This window comes from Marmota monax, unplaced genomic scaffold, assembly GCF_021218885.2.
Source record: "Marmota monax isolate L192 unplaced genomic scaffold, Marmota_monax_Labrador192_F-V1.1 WCK01_AAM20220418_F8-fsc00296, whole genome shotgun sequence".
NCBI classification, from domain to species: Eukaryota; Metazoa; Chordata; class Mammalia; order Rodentia; family Sciuridae; genus Marmota; species Marmota monax.
This window is the reverse complement of record NW_026694723.1, coordinates 720589-736427: the sequence shown is the minus strand read 5'-3', so window position 1 is coordinate 736427 and position 15839 is coordinate 720589. Positions and strand designations below refer to the sequence as shown.

The 15839-nt window shown below is 45.6% G+C and overlaps 1 protein-coding gene across 2 annotated transcripts in view; it reads left to right on the top strand.

Annotated features, from left to right (window-relative positions):
• The first annotated feature begins 5576 nt into the window (after window positions 1-5576).
• Nos2 (nitric oxide synthase 2) overlaps window positions 5577-15839 on the top strand; it is a 37082-nt gene continuing 26819 nt past the window's right edge. For both annotated transcript variants that reach the window (XM_046424001.2, XM_046424000.2), the window contains exons 1-4: window positions 5577-5718; window positions 11532-11616; window positions 12333-12455; window positions 13527-13675. In XM_046424001.2, the coding sequence (XP_046279957.1) occupies window positions 5612-5718; window positions 11532-11616; window positions 12333-12455; window positions 13527-13675 (464 nt within the window). In that variant the 5' untranslated portion in view covers window positions 5577-5611. The remainder of the gene's footprint in view (window positions 5719-11531; window positions 11617-12332; window positions 12456-13526; window positions 13676-15839) is intronic.

Here is a 15839-nt window from a genome sequence, read left to right as displayed (position 1 = left end):
CTCAGCCCACAACTGCTGAATCTTAAAAGAGTCTTAAAATCTTAAAAGAGACAGCTTGGGGGTGGAACTCACATCCCGGGTTCAAAAGAGTTCTACTGGTGACTCAATCTTACTTTGCAGTCTCTTTGCTTTTCCTCAGCCCTTTCTTTGGGCTGCTATGACTTGGGGGGCATTCCGCAACCACAGGTGTAACAGGACAGTGGTGGCTAATTACAGCCACCGGATCTCATCTTGCAGGGTCAGGCAAATGCACCCATGTTTGATGTGTTACAGTGACCACCCAGCTCAAGCCCACCTTGCCTCTCTCCAGGGAAGAACCCAGCCCAGGTCAGGTGAACCACTAAGGAGGCTCATGAGGCATGTGGTTTGTCCTTACTGAGGTGTGATGCTGCAGGAGCAATGTTGCTCTTTCATAGTGTTTTTAGAGCTTTGTAGAATTAAGTCAATAGGGTCCCAAACCCAACACCCAATAGGAACATGGTGAAGAACATTGGGTAGTTGTTCACGACCTATCTTCACTTTATCTTAATTTTTTTTTAGTTGTAGATGGACACAATTCCTTTATTTTGTTTATTATTTTTATGTGCTGCTGGGGATTGAACCCAGTGCCTCCCACATGCTAGTAGGCAAGCACTCTACCACGGAGCCCTAGCCCCAGCCCCAGCCCTACCTTTACTTTATCTTGGTTCTTTAGTAAACTGATCTCTTGGGAAGGCTCAGTTCTGTAAATTCTTCACTCTTGCCTCACAGTCTCTTTGCTCTTCCTCAGCCCTGCAGCAAAGAACATCTGAGTGTGAATCCAGATAAAAAAGCTACTTTGTAAAGCCACCAAGATGGCCTGTCCCTGGAGGTTTCTGTTCAAGGTCAAATCCCACCAGTTTGACTTGACTGAGGAAAAGGACATCAACAACAATGTGGGGAAAGTCACTCGTGCACTTTCCAGGTAAGGGTTCCCTGCTGCCACCTCCCGCTTGACTCTCTTGGTGTCCATCATCCTCCGTGCCCCTGGCACATAAGTGTTCTCTCTGCTCCTGGCCTCTTACTTGAGGTTTAGTCTCTGGGTTCTTTCCTGGAGGTCTCTGTGAAACCCCTGTTTTGGGGGGGGCACCTCATTGTGCCTGACACTATATGAAAAAGGAAGGGATACACCAGATGTGGTAGTGGACACCTGTACTCCCAGTGACTCAGAAAGCTGAGGCAGGAGGATTTCAAGTTCAAGTTCAGCCTGGGCAATTTTTCAGGACCTTGTCTCAAAATGAAAAAAATTAAGAGTTGGGGAGATAGCTCAGTGGTAATGTGCCCCTGGGTTCAATTCCCAATATGGGGGGCAGAGGAGAGAAGGAGATATGGCACAGTGCTGGCCCTGAGGGTGCTTGGAATCTCTAGCAAGAATATGTGAGAATGGGAGGCAGGAGTGCCTAGTGGTTACCACCAGGCAGCATCTTGACCAGTATCTACCATGAGTTGCCAGAACATGTACCTTACCAGTTGTTGGATATTTTGAATAACATCCTGCTGAAGGATGTCAAAGGTGTTCTGTGCCTCACTAGCTGGCCCTGTGCCATCTCTTATCAGCTGTGTGACCTAGGGCAAGTTAACATCTCTGAGCCTCAGAAGTGCTTCTCTGCAGTGTGAGAACTCACTTCATAGCACATTAAGGATGAAAGGAGAGAGAGTGGGTAAAGCAACTGGAGAGCGTTTGTATGCAGCAGGCACTCAATAAACATTAGGGCTGTGCTTAGATACCAAGCGCCTCAGCATTGCTAGGGCTGCAGAATGCTTCTCATACTTTGCATTTCAGCTGCTAAGTGAAACACGCATTATCTCATTCTACAGATGAGGCAATAGAAGCCCTGAAAGGGGAATGACTAGGTCACATGACTGGTAGGTAATTAGAGTTGAAATGTGAATCCAAAGTTTGTATTCTTCCATGCCATCCCCCATCAACAGGGGAATTAGTCACCTGACCAGTCAGTGCACAGGCTTCTAGAGAATGCTAGAGGAGTTCATAACCTTGGCCTAAGGGTTGAGTCTTGCTTAAACGGAAAGAAAAGTCAATGACCAAGCAAATCAAATCGAAGTCCCAATTGACACAGAGCCACCAGGCAACGTCACCGCCCAGAAGTGTCTTTCCAGGGAATGCAACAGGCAGAGCGCCCCCTGGAGGCGGACGGCAGATCCTGGGTGTACCTCACCTGGTTGTGGAAGAGCTGTCCAGTTTAAAGCATGGGCTTGGGGAGAAGGAAATGTTTTTGTCAATTCAGAGCCCTGTGAACTTTGGTAAGCCCCCTAGCCTCTAAGCCTCAATTTCCTCATCTGTGGTGTTGCCTATTTTGTGGGGTTGTGGTAAGGATTAAATGCACAGTAAATCACTTAGCACAGGGCTGGGCACAGAGCAAGTGCTCAAGAAACAGCATCTGCTGTCGCCATCCTCACGTGCTTGCTGTTCCCGGTAGCTAGGAAGGGACTGAGCAACATTGTAAGCAGAGTCCTCCCCTGAGGGCTTTGCAGGTGTGCGTCATGGACTTTGAAGGGCCGTGGAATGTGAAGAGATGTAACAGAGACATTCTGGGAAGGGGGGGCGAGGAAGCAAAGAGAGGCAGAAGTGAACTTGACTGTGCTCTCCCTGGGTGTCTGTGGAGCTGGGAGAGGAAAGGCGAGGTCAGAGCTCAGGGAGGTAGAGTGCAGGGTCGGGGATCTGGACTCGCTTTGTGTGGCAGCAGAGAGCCATCTGCTCCAGTAGATTCTCCCGCAAGTGTGTCCTGGCATGGTGTGTGGGGTGAGTGGGAGGAAAGAACATTTGAAACAGGGAGCCACACTGTGGTGGCCAAAAGACCAAGTGATGAGAATGAAGCATTGGATAGCCTTGGGACATCCTGTTATCACTTAGGTCTCAAAATGCTGCAGAACTGACAATGGCTGCACCCCCTCCTCTTTATTTCATTACTGCTACCCCTGCCAACTGACCTCCCTGACTCCAGCCCTTCCTAATCTTTCTTGACTTTTAGCAAGCGGTGCTCCTGCTCTAGAGCCTGGAGTGGCTATAATTGCCTGTCACCAGTTATTCCTGAGGACTAACTTGTCTTTAGACCATTCAGGATACCTGAGCTCAGGCCCTCAGGCAAAACCCTGAGCTTCAATGGAACCTGAACTTGACCATCTATCTTTTTTCCTCTCTTCACACTGGGGTGGGCTGATAGAAAGGCTCAAATCAGACAGTAGAAGAGATGGAGAGGAAATGTCACACATTAATTCATTAGTCCTCCAACAATGCACAAGGAAGGAACTTTGGTATCCTTCTATTTTAGAGATGAGGACACTGAGGCCAGAATGTGAAAGTGATTTTTAAGATCTTATTAATGTTAGCAAATGAACAGAGCTGAAATTCAAATGGGCAGTCTGACTGTAACCACTTATAAGAGGTTGCTATATTTTGAGTCTTGGACATGTTCCATTCATTAACAATTATATACTGGATTAGGCGTGTAGTTCAGCGAGAGAATGCTTACTTAGATGTACAAACCCTGGGCTCAATACCCAGTATTACAGGAAAAAAAAAAAAAAGGACATGGGGGAGCTAACAATTATACACCTAGGCTTATTCACTTGGCACTGTGCTAAGAGTGGAAGATGTCTACAAGCACTTCTGTTTATCAGTGAATTGTTTGAGCCATTTATTAATTACATATGTCACTGCTAAAAATAACAAGTAATATTTAGAGTAGCCTTAGTACTGTGGCCATAATGAGGCAGAAACTATTATTATCATCCTTGTCTTATAAAGTTGTGATCTACTCGAGGCCAAGATCTAGAAAGTGATGGAGCTGAGATTTTGAACCAAGTCCAAATTCTACACTCTTGGGCCATCCCTGAGGGATTACCTTGTGCTGCGCTGTGAAAAGGATGGAAAACAGACCAGTTCCTACTGTCAGGGAGGAAGTGTGGGAAACGATGACTTCCTCACTGATTTTGCAGGAGTTTTTGAAGAACGAGGCTTGAAGAGTTTATAATTATGGAAGAGAAGCAGTGGGGCAGATAGGTGGGCAGGAGGCTGGAAAGTATGAGTGCCCAGGCCCCATAGTCAAGTGTCCCTAATGGGGAGACAACTGAAGACCCTGCGTATATGTGGGGAGGGGCACAGGTGGGTAGCAGCGAACTTACTGGAGGAGGCGACCCAGCTGGACTGCAACCACCCAATGGGGTGAGGCAGGGAGTATGCAACTGGAAGAGGAAGTAGCCATACAAAGAAGATTTTAGTCTGAAAGCAATAAGAGCCCATTTATTTTTATTTTTTAACATAATTTTCCAATTTATTTAGGTGTAATATGACCAATAACCTATTCTCTGTAACTCAGGATTCTAATATTCTGTATGTGTGATTCAGAAGTGAGCATGGTGTGTGTGTGTGTGCTCACGTCTGTGTTTTAGAGTCAAAGGCAAATGTGGAATCATCTAGGTGAAGATGAAAGGAATTTAGAACAAAGTTGAGCTAAGTGCTCCTATCTGGGCTGAAGTTGACCCAAAACAAACACGTACAGTGATTCATCTGTAATTTGGGTTTAGAATTTAATGTGCTGAAATATGGCCAGGAGGGTCCCCAGAGGGTTGCAGCCCTATCCTTATTTGAATCCCATCAGTCATCAACCTATAATGTAAGGAGCAATATACACATGGAACAAAGCCCTGAGACTCTCAGCCTTCTAGATAGGAAGGGACCTGACAGGACTTCTGGCCCAACTGCCTACTCCACTAGAAGTCACCACCAGCCCTGCCCATTCTTGCATTTCCTTTCTGGAATCACACAGGACATGCAGAAAAGAAATATTTCCCCCAGAAGTGGTTGCACATTCTTATAATCCCAGCTACTTGGAAGATTGCAAGTTCAAGGGCAGCTCCGGCAATTTGTCAAAACCTTGTCGACCCTGTCTCAATAAAACAACAACAAACTAAAGCATTTCTTTATTTTTTTAGAAATGCAAATGCACTTTCCCCACATTTTTTATTGGTGCATTAGAGTTGTACCTAATGATGGGATTTGTTGCTACATATTTGTATATGCACACGGTATAACAATATAATTAGGCCACTATCACTCCCCAGCAGAACATTTCTACTGTGTCTCCTTGTCAAGGTCCTTACCTTCTCTAGGTCCCCAACTTCCTCCTCAATAAAATGGACATAACATGTAGACCCACCTTATTGATTGATTAGTAAAATGTGCAGGCAATAGCAGACCGAAAAGATTCCTTTGTAAAGTGCAGTACAGTTGGGCGTTTTTGTTATGATCCTTATTGGTATTGCTTGGGAAATAATCAAATCAGAGGCCAAACATCCCGGCCCCCACTCTTCTTAACCCAGGGACCGTCCGATGGCGGCCAAACTTCACTGCGGTGCGGTGCGCTGCGGCTGCTGATCTGGGGACCAGGGGTCGCTTTGAGGAACGCCGGGGCCACCCAGCCAGGGCTCCCAGCGCTGGGACCCTCGGCGCCCGGACGTGGATCCTGGCCGCTCCTCCGCTCGCTCCGCCCGGGGGCGGGGGCTGCGGGGTCCAGGAGTGATAAAGCCGCGGCCGCTTGGGCTCCGGGACCCACGAGTTGCGCGGCACCGGGCCATGCGCGAAAGGCTGAGCGCCGCTTGCGAAGCGGCCCGGCCGCGGCTGTGCCGTTTTCTGCGCTGGATCCTCCGAGCGAAGCCCTCCCGCCGCCCCTGCGCAGCCAGGTACTCCCCGCCCGCCGAGGTGTCCGCGACAGAGGGTGGCGGGCGGGCGACTCCTGACCGGGACAGTCCAGCCCGGTCAGCACGGATCCTCTGCTAGAGAAACTGGAGCTTTGGAATGTTCCCCTTGCTTCCTTGAGGGCTTCCTCTGCGCGCTTGTCTCCTTGGAGCGCAGCGGGATCCACGGATGGTCCAGGGAAGCCCCAGGTGCACCGTGAGAGGCGTCTGTCAGGCTGAATTGCGCATTTTTTTGGCACTTGGGAGCTTGGGATTTTTCAACACTAGGACTGCTACTTTCTTTAGATGGGATGTAGTTAAGAGAGCAAAGATGTTCTTTTACAAATTCCCCTTCCGAGGAGGGCCACCCCCACTCACTTGGGGTCTAGGCTGAATAGGCTGGTGAGAAGTGGCATCAACAGGGGAATTGGGCTCCCACGTCAGTCCCAGACAGCTATAAACTTCACCTCTGACCTCAGCAGCCCTATCACTCCAGGGCTTCCGAATAGCTTTGTAGGTCTAAGCAAGCCACCACACTACCAGCGTTCCTTTTGAAGGACGGTGCTGAAGGTCCTTCGTCAGCAAAAGGCCCAAGCAGGTCCAGGCACAGCTGTGGGGTTAGTCAAATTGCATGAGTGTCTGTGGGCTCAGATAAACGATGCTGTAATTTGGAATCAAGTATCGAGAGTCTTAATGTGCTCATCTGACAACTGGTCACAGGATCTTGCAGCACCTAGCTGAAAGAAATCTGCTAACTAGAGCAGATAGGCACCTGGGTAAAACCTTGTATATTCATTTTTCAAATTAAAAAAAAAATTATGAAAGGAATTTATAGCCACTATAAAAAGTTGGAAGATGCAGAAAAGTAAAAAGAAAAATTAAAATTGCCCATGATCTCATCACTTAATGTTAATGGCTGTTAACATTAACTATCATTTCCCCCAGGTTCTTATATACACACACAGCCAGCATCAGACCACATATGCAGTTCTGAGGCATTGTTTATAAGAGTGGAGAAACTAGACACAATCTAAACATCCAGCTGTAGGTGATGGGGTCAGGCTAATTATAGCTCATCCTTATGGCAAATATTCAGACAGCCCTTTTAGATGATGCTTTTTAATATTTGAGGTAAATGATTAAGCAGTCAAAAACATTGTTTCTCAATCTAAATATTGCTGAGACTAGTTGATGTTTCTGATTTGAGACTTATGAAATCATCCAACTCTTATGAAATTGTCCACCCCTATCTCCAAAAGTAAATGAGAGGAAACACCAGAATGGGTGCAGGATAGAGGGTTAGAATGAGTGATGATGGCGAGAGTGAGCAGAGCATTAAGGCATTGCTTCTGTGGGGAGCCCAGCCCTAAAACATCTTCCTATGTAAGTGGCCCCCTGGTGCCTGCTCAGCATGACTTATCTCTCTCTTCCTAATGTTCAGATTTTCTATATTGGCTCCCCCACCCCAACCCATGAAGCACATTAGTCCCGACCAGGTGAGTGTGTTAAAGAAAAAATTATTCAATGATAGTTGTTTAAACACCACAAGGAAGGCTCCCTATGTATTCAGGTCAGGTGCTGGATATGCGGACCCTACAACAGGGTCCTTCGGTGGAGGAGAGATATTGGGCTTAATTCGGAATACCAAATGGGCAAGTGGGAGTTGATCTCCAAGGGACAGGGTGAGGGGCAGTTCTAAGGGTAATGGAAAAGGTCTAAGATGGAACCAATGTCAGGGGTAAGAAGGATTGTGTCTAAACCAATGAAACAAAATTCTTGCTGAAAAGAGGCCAGGATGATGAAACATCATCTAGGGATGATGAAGGAGAGGAACCTGATTAGATATCAAGGGTAGAGAGTTCTTGCTAACCTGACTTAATGGGGTTCTTTGCTAAAACTAGATTTTTACAGGGAAATGAATAGATGGGCGTGGCTTGGGATAAGAAGAGATATCATTTTTTCCCTTGAAATAATATGTCTTTTTAAAAAATTTAACGATTAAAGAAAAAAAAAGTTCCATGACACTTCCTGAAGCATGGTAAGGATATCTATATTAAGGGACCACTGCAACTGAGACTTGCAATGGAGGAGAGAGATTGAGCTCAACTTGGAAAACAGTATGGAAAAGTGGGAACTGATAGCCAAGGTTGGGGGCCAGTTCTAAGAGGAGAAGTTCTAAAAAGTCACATCAGGAGTAAGGGGGATTCTATCTAAATCTGTTCTAACAAAATTCTTGCTAAAAAGAGGTTAGCATGACCAGGTACAGTGACACATATGGTAATACCAGAGATTTGAGTGCTTGAGTCAGAAGGATCACAAGTTTGAGGCCAGCCTGAGCAATTTACCAGGCCCTGTTTCAAAATTTAAAAAAATAAAAATAAAAAAGGCTGGGGATTTAGTTCAGTGTAGAGCACCCTAGGTCTATTCCTAGAATCACAAAAATAGCAAGCAGGCAAGGCCAGGATATTGAGCCTCCACCTGAGGATGGTGGAGGATGAAGAACCTGATCAGTTATGAAGGGTGCTGAGCTGTTGTGTTTGGGGGAGTTACTGCTAAACTGACTTGACTTGGTTCTTTGTTAAAATTGCGTTTTACAAGGAAGTTCACAGATGGGCATAGGAGAAGGTTCAGAAACCTGATCAAAGTTTGACCAAGCAAAAAATCTTTGCCAGATAACTAATAGATGGTCAGATGGACAGCCATTTACAGGGATGCTGAATCATTTGATTCATATCTAAGTTGCTTTGTGACACATACAAGCAGTCCACCCTTATCCATGGGGCACACATTCCCAGATCCCAGCAGATACCTAAACCCACAGTAGTATCAACCTCTATAAATATTGGATTTCCCCACTTAACAATGGTTTAATTCATTAATTAGGCATAGTAAGCAATGAACACAACTAATAAGAAAATAGAACTGTTATAACAATATATTGTTATTAAAGTTATATGAATGTACATCATTGAACCAGGACAATGTCAATGGTCTGATGTCATGAATCAACTTCTTCAATTCTGCTGGAGGTAAAGCAGCAGCTGCTTCATCAATAGATGCAGCCCTTTCAATAATATATATATATATATATATATATATATATATATTTTTTTTTTTTTTCAAATTTATTCCTGAATCTGCATAACCATCTCTTACTTGGAGTACGTGGCCTGGTGTCACTTGTTTGGAGTCTTCCTATAGATTCAGGGCCTTCGGGTGGAACATATTGTCATCAGTCCAAACATCCTTTATGTTTGTATCTTCCACCCACAAATTTAGGGCCTTTTCCATCTTGACTAAGCAGTTATCATGCTGTGGCTGTAATTTTTGCAGTTTGGGGTGTAACAGAAAAACTAGCATGGGTTTCTTTTTCCTTCTTCACAATTTCATAATTAGAAAAAATGCATTCTTGTCATAAATGTTAGCAACCTGACCATACGATATTTTTCTTTCCTTATTAAGTCTAGAACTTTTACCTTTTCACCGAAAGGAGGTACTTTATGGCTTCTCTTTGGCAAATCTGAATTGCCAGAGTCACCCGTCTTGTGCTTTGGGATGAGTATTAAATAAAATAAAGCTTATCTGAACACAAGCACTATGACAAAGTGGAAGTTGGTCTGATGCCCAAGACCACTGCTAAGTGACTAGTGGGCAGACAGTGTATACAGTGGGGATTTGGTGGATGAAGGGATGATTCACAGCCCAGGCAAGATAGAGGGGGATGATGTAAGATTTCATCATGCGCCTCAGAATGGCGTGCAATTTTAAAACTTATGGATTGTTTATTTCTGGAATGTTCCATTTAATATTTTCAAACTTTGGTTGACTTCCTACAACTGAAACCATGGAAAACAAAACCACAAATAAAGGAGTTCTACATACCTACAGTCTCTTCCAGGGATACTATCTTTTTATAGTTATAAATCCCCTAATGTCGTATGAAATGTATGTAGTTAATTTAAACAATAATACACATTTATTATTATTATATTATTATTATAATTAATTATTTATTTTGGGTACTGGGGATTGAACTCAGGGGCATTCGACCACTGAGCCACATCCCCAGCCCTATTTTGTATTTTATTTACAGACAGGGACTCACTGAGTTGCTTAGCGCCTCGCCATTGCTGAGGTTGGCTTTGAACTTGTGCTCTTCCTGCCTCAGCCTCCCGAGCCCTAGGATTACAGGTGTGTGCCACTGTGCCTGGCCTACAGTTATTATTTTTTTCCCAATAATATAGGCAATCCAAGCTGGGTGTGGTGGTGTACACCTATAAGCCCAGAGACTTAAATTCAAAGCTAGCCTGGGCAACTTATATAGACCCTGCCTCAAAACAACAACAAAAATGTGGGGGATGGGGGATGTAGCTAAGTGATAGAGCACCCTGGATTCAATTTCCAGTACTGAAAAAAAAAGGAATCTATGGTCACTCATATTCCAATCTCATAGATATATGTATGAAGAAAATGAAAGACCCTTATTATATTCTTTAACCTTCCCCCTCTGACATTGCTAAGAACATGGGGCACAATAAGCTTTCAAGGTAGGATGCCTTGATGGAATGATTCTCCCCAGGGGCAGGCAGGTATGGGTATGAGTATTGGAGAGTGCTCACATACGTGCACAGAGAGCGCCCATGTCGTCTGCTTCCTACAGCGCTGGGTGAACTTGAAATCCCAAACCAGAACCAACGGCTTCAGAATGATTTCAGACAGTCAAGGCTTTTCCTTCTTCAAAGGACAGGCTCATTTCTTGAAACACGACTTGCTGTTTTAAAATAAATCAAACCAATATTTTTTTTTAAAAAAGAGTCCTTTTGAAAGTATTTCTAGAAGAAATACTTACTGGGATATGTATGTCATGGGATAAAGATGTCATGACATCTTAGATTTGCTTTAAAATGAAGGTGTTGCATGCCTGTACTTAGCAGTTTGGGAGGCTGAGGCCGGAGGATTGAAGGCCAGCAGCCTTAGCAACTTATCAAGGCCCTAAGCAACTTGGCAAGACCTTGTCTCAAAATAAAAAAGAAAAAGGGCTAGAGATGTGGCTCAGTGGTAGAGTACCCCCCCTGAGTTCAGTCCCCAGCATTGCAAAAACTAAATAAATCAAATACAATCAAAAGGGATGGGAATATAGCTCGGTGACAGAGTGCTTGCCTAACATGCACGAGACCTTGGATTCAATCCCCGGTACTGTAAAAACAAACAAATAAAATAAAGGCAGTGGATGGGCATCGAAACCAGATGGCCATGATAAGTGATGAATGGGGTTGAATCTGAGTGAGGGACCCATGGAAGGCTATTACAGTATTCTCTCGACTTTTGCAAGTTTCACATTTTCCAGAATAAAAATTTAAGGTGTATAAACCAGGATAAGTTTTGTGCTTTGGATAAGAAGATCAAGTCACTGAAAAACAAGCAGGTGGTGGGCAGAGCATGCTGCTGGCCTGGGAGGGGAGAGTGGCAGAGCTGTTCTCGGCCCACCTGCCCCTGTTCCACATGGGCACTTGGCTTTTGAAGAGGGTATTTTCCCAGAACTTCTGTGTGTTGCTGTCTGGGCCAGTAGCTTTGGCTCAGGTCCCCTCATATCCTTTTGTGTGGGAAAAAGAGAAGAAGAGGAAGGATGGGACCGGTGGGGAGATTCGGTCTGACTGATTCCCCCACCCTCCGTCCTCCTTGACTGGAAGCCACGTTCCGTTCATCCCTACCCTCTGGACCTCAGTCCCCTATCTGTCAAGTGAGGGGACTAGGGGACGGCACTCCAAGATCCCTCTCTGCTCTCAGACTCCATCTCTGATGGCTGTTTCCTTTCGTAGCTCAGCGACGCAGGATGACCCCAAATGTCACAACCTCAGCAAGCACCAGAATGGATCTCCCCCTCCCCTCCCGGAGATGGCAAAGGTCAGTGGGTCACATGGATGTGGAAATCCTTTTCCTTCCTCACATGGGCAGATGCAGGCTGGACATACCACTTCGGGCTGGGCTGGGGGTGCAGGAAGCCAGGGTCTGGGTGGTGAGTGGAGAGGCCCAAACCTAGGGGCTCCGGTGGGAGCAAGGAAGGGCTGTTGAGAGTGGAATGGTCTGTGGTGTTCAGGAGTGGGGGTCCCCAAAGTACATAAGCATCTGGGTAACCTGTCCGGGTGGCCTGGCGACAGGTGAGGGATGATTTGTAATCATTCTTGATCGTAAGGGGTGGGACATTCCCAGACAATCAGATTTACCAGCTGAGCCTTCAATCCCAGTCCTGGGAGAGGAAGGCAGTGGTCCATTCTTCCCTGTCCTGATTTCTGTCCTTAGTGGTATTGGCTGTGACAGGTTCCCCCTCATCTAACCTGAGTCTCTCCCATTGCCATTCCTCTGAGCAAGCATTTGGCAGGGCCTTGGTGAGGAGAGAAGCCTGGCCAGTGGCCCAGGCACCTGGAGCTCTCAGCAGGGACTGGCCCAGGTGGCCTCACTGCTGGGCAGGGAGGAGGGACAGGGACTGCGCCCTCCCCTGTGTGCATACCCACAGCTCTCCACCCAAGCTGGAGCAGGGCCCAGAGGGCTGGGGGGGAGGACTGTGGGATCCTAGGGTTGCAGACATTTGGAGAGACCTGTTTTTTTTTTCTCCCTCTTAGAAGTCTCCAGAATCTCTGGGTCCGCTGAATGTGCCTCCTCCATCCTGCTCAGAGCACGTGAGGATCAAAAACTGGGGCAATGGGATGACTTTGCAAGACACACTCCACCACAAAGCCAAATCGGTGAGAAGGAAGGGCTCCAGGAAGAACCACCCTTGTCAAGCTGTGGGGACCCTTTGTGGATCAACAGATGTCCCCCTAGGCAGATAATCATCTGTGCGGAACAGAGACTAACATTCTTACCAATGACAGTAGGAAGTTAATGATGACAGCTTCCTTTTAATCACCCTAATGGATAACGGATAACCAAGGATATCAGATAAATGATTAAAGAAACAAATTAATACTTTTCTTACACCTATTTTAGCAGAAATTGGGAAGAATTTCTAACTCAATTGCCCCAAGCTAGATCGAACTAAGTGGTTGAGCTCCCCGTCACTAGAAGAAGTCAAATACTATTTGATAATAGAGATCACAGAGCGGGTGGAGCATCCAGTGAGTGGTTGGACTAAATGTCTTCTAAAGCTCCTTCCTGTCTTAATTTTTTTTTTCTAGTGCTGATGATCAAACCCAGGGCTTTACACGTGCTAGACAAGTACTCTACCATAGAGCTACACCCTCAGTCCTTCTTTTTGTCTTTTAAGTTCCTTATTTTGACTTTAGAATGCAGAGAGCAGCTGCTCAACATGTAAAGAATGGAAAATGTCAAGACCTTGAAGGCAGAATGATTCCCCAACCCCCACCCCCAGAAACCACCGTAGTTAATATTTGAGGATACTTCCTTCCAGAATGTTCTCTGTGCCATCCTGTGGCTCTGGGATTTGCACTCTTTCATTTCAGTTCATTTTGGCTGACCCCAGAATTGTGTCCCTCCCCCCAGGAGCCACGGGGGCCTCTTTAAATAAGAAAGCAGATGAAATGTTCCCAGCCACCAAAATGGGGCTAGTTAGAGAGCAGGGCCAGAGACTGAGGCCAGGATCCGGGGACAGTCCTGGCTCACACCCATTATTGACTCAGCCAGTAAAGAAGAGGAGGTCTGGGTCCGGAGAAAGCCCAAAGTCCTGGATCCTAAGGAAAAGGTGCCACAGAGTGGAGGAGGTGTGGGGAGTGGAAGTATCCAGAGAGCAGGGAGGTGGCCAGGCCAGCAGAGTAGGCTTGACACTCTATGATAACGACCTGCTTCTGTCTTTCCAGGATTTCACTTGCAAGTCTAAATCTTGCCTGGGGTCAATCATGAACCCCAAAAGTTTAACCAGAGGACCCAGGGACAAGCCTATCTCTCTGGATGAGCTTCTACCTCAAGCTATTGAATTTGTCAACCAGTATTACACCTCCTTCAAAGAGTAAGGCTTGTGTCCTATGATGTCACTGCTTCCTCCTTCTCCCCCGGGCTCTCCTATCTCCAGCAATGACCCTCTGGCCCTAGATCCCTTTCCTTCCAAGATTCTTAGTGGTTCCAGGCTAAATTGTAATTTTCCAAGAGAAGAGTTCCTGGAGTAGATATTTGTAATCGGGGATAAAGTTCAGGAATGGCAATAGGGCTAAAAAGTGGGGGTTGAGTATAACCGAGTTTGAATTCTGACTCCATCATTAACCACCGCTGAATCCCTGAGAAATCTATTTACCTTCCTGAAGCCTCGGCTTCCGTGGGAATAATAGAACTTGGCTCATAAGATCATTGTGAGGATTCAGAACAGTGTCCTACCTCTCAGTAACCTTGACTGTGAATTTAAATGGACTCTTTTATTATGAAAGATTTGAGATAGAAAGGACCTCAGAGACAGAGACTACCTAGTCAAGCCCTTCCTCCTACAGGTGTGAACTTGGAGCCCAGTGACACACCTGAGGTCACTGAATCCCTGCACAAAACACGGCCATCTCACTTGGCCAGGGCAGGCGGGTGCTCTCTGCACTGAACCTGGTGGGGCTCCACATTCCTGGGGTTCTTTTCTTCTTCCTACCCAATGAGATTTCTGCAAGGAGTGCTAGGAGTCCTTGATTTCTATAGTCAGTCATTCATTTGACAAATGCACTATCAAGTACCAGCCCAGTGTCAGGCACTGGAATGCAAAGATGTTTTAAATTGTCAAGTGCAGATTTTATTGTTAACATGTACAATTGTAAACATTCAGAGAATCATATAGATAGCTATATGATTATACTAATATCTAGCATAATGGTTATGCAATATATAGTCAGGATTCTGGTGGCAGACTTAGGTTCAAATCCTAGTTGTGCACCTCCTAAGTGGCCTGACCCTGGGTATGTTACTTCGTTTATTTGTGCCTCAATTTTTCTGCCTGAAAATAGTGAGAATAATAAGTACCTGCTGCCAGGTGCAGTGGCACATGCCTGTAATCCCAGCAGCTCAGGAGGCTGAGGCAGGAGGATCATGAGCTCAAAGCCAGACTCAGCCAAAGTTGCACTAAACAACTCAGTGAAACCCTATGTCTAAATAACATATAAAATAGGGCTGGGATTTGTCTCAGTGGTCGAGTGCCTCTGAGTTTAATCCTTGGTACCAAAAAAAAAAAAAAAAAGATCTGCCTTGCAGGAGTTTATATAGACTAAATGAGTTAACATATATATAAAGTACTAAGATCAGTACCTGGTCCATTGTAAGAACAACCCAAGTATGAGCTGTTATTATACTCTTAGAACCCTGTGTTGCCCAAATAAAATAGATGACTATGTGATTTAAACTCCTTTACAACTTAAACATAAAAATGCATGAAGAGCTTGTAATCCCAGCCACTCAGGAGGCTGAGGCAGGAGGATCATGAGTTCAAAGCAACTTAGTGGACCCCTGAGCAACTTATTGTTTCAAAATTAAAAATAAATAAATAAATAAAGGGCTAGGGATGCGGCTCAGTGGTTAAGTGCTCACGGGTTAAATCCCCAGAATTAAATAATAATAATAATAATAATGAAGAGATTGTAGGACAGAATGTGGAATAGGCATTGGGTTTGCTGTTTTCTAGTTGGGAGGACTGTGTGGTTTTGTGTGGCAGACTCATGTGACACTTGGCCACATGAAGTGAGCCACAGAAGGGTGCTTGAGACCCATGGTGGAAAGAGTGGTTCCTAGAAATATCACAGCCCTTAACCACAACCCTAGAAGGTCCAAGCTGGGAGAGACAAGGAGGTCCCCATCTTCCAGGACAGTGGTCGCCAAGCCCTGACTGCATTGTAGAGTCACCTGGGGAGCTTTCGGAACACAGATGCCTGGGTCCCCTGGACCAAAGGTGACAAAGTCTTGGGAGATGAGGAAGGGGTGGGTATCTATGTTCTCCAAAATCTCCCAATGATCCTGACGTGCAGCCCAGGTTGAGTCCTATCAGGGTGCTGTCTCATTTGCATGCTGTGCACCTGGAGCTTCCATAGAAGTGTGTTCCGATTATAGGGTTCACCGTCTTTGGTCTTTCAGCTCAGTTGTTATGTAGGGAGCCTTTTGGGGGTCAGGGATTTTCCCTAATGAATTTCATTGGGCCACAGTTCTTTTTGATT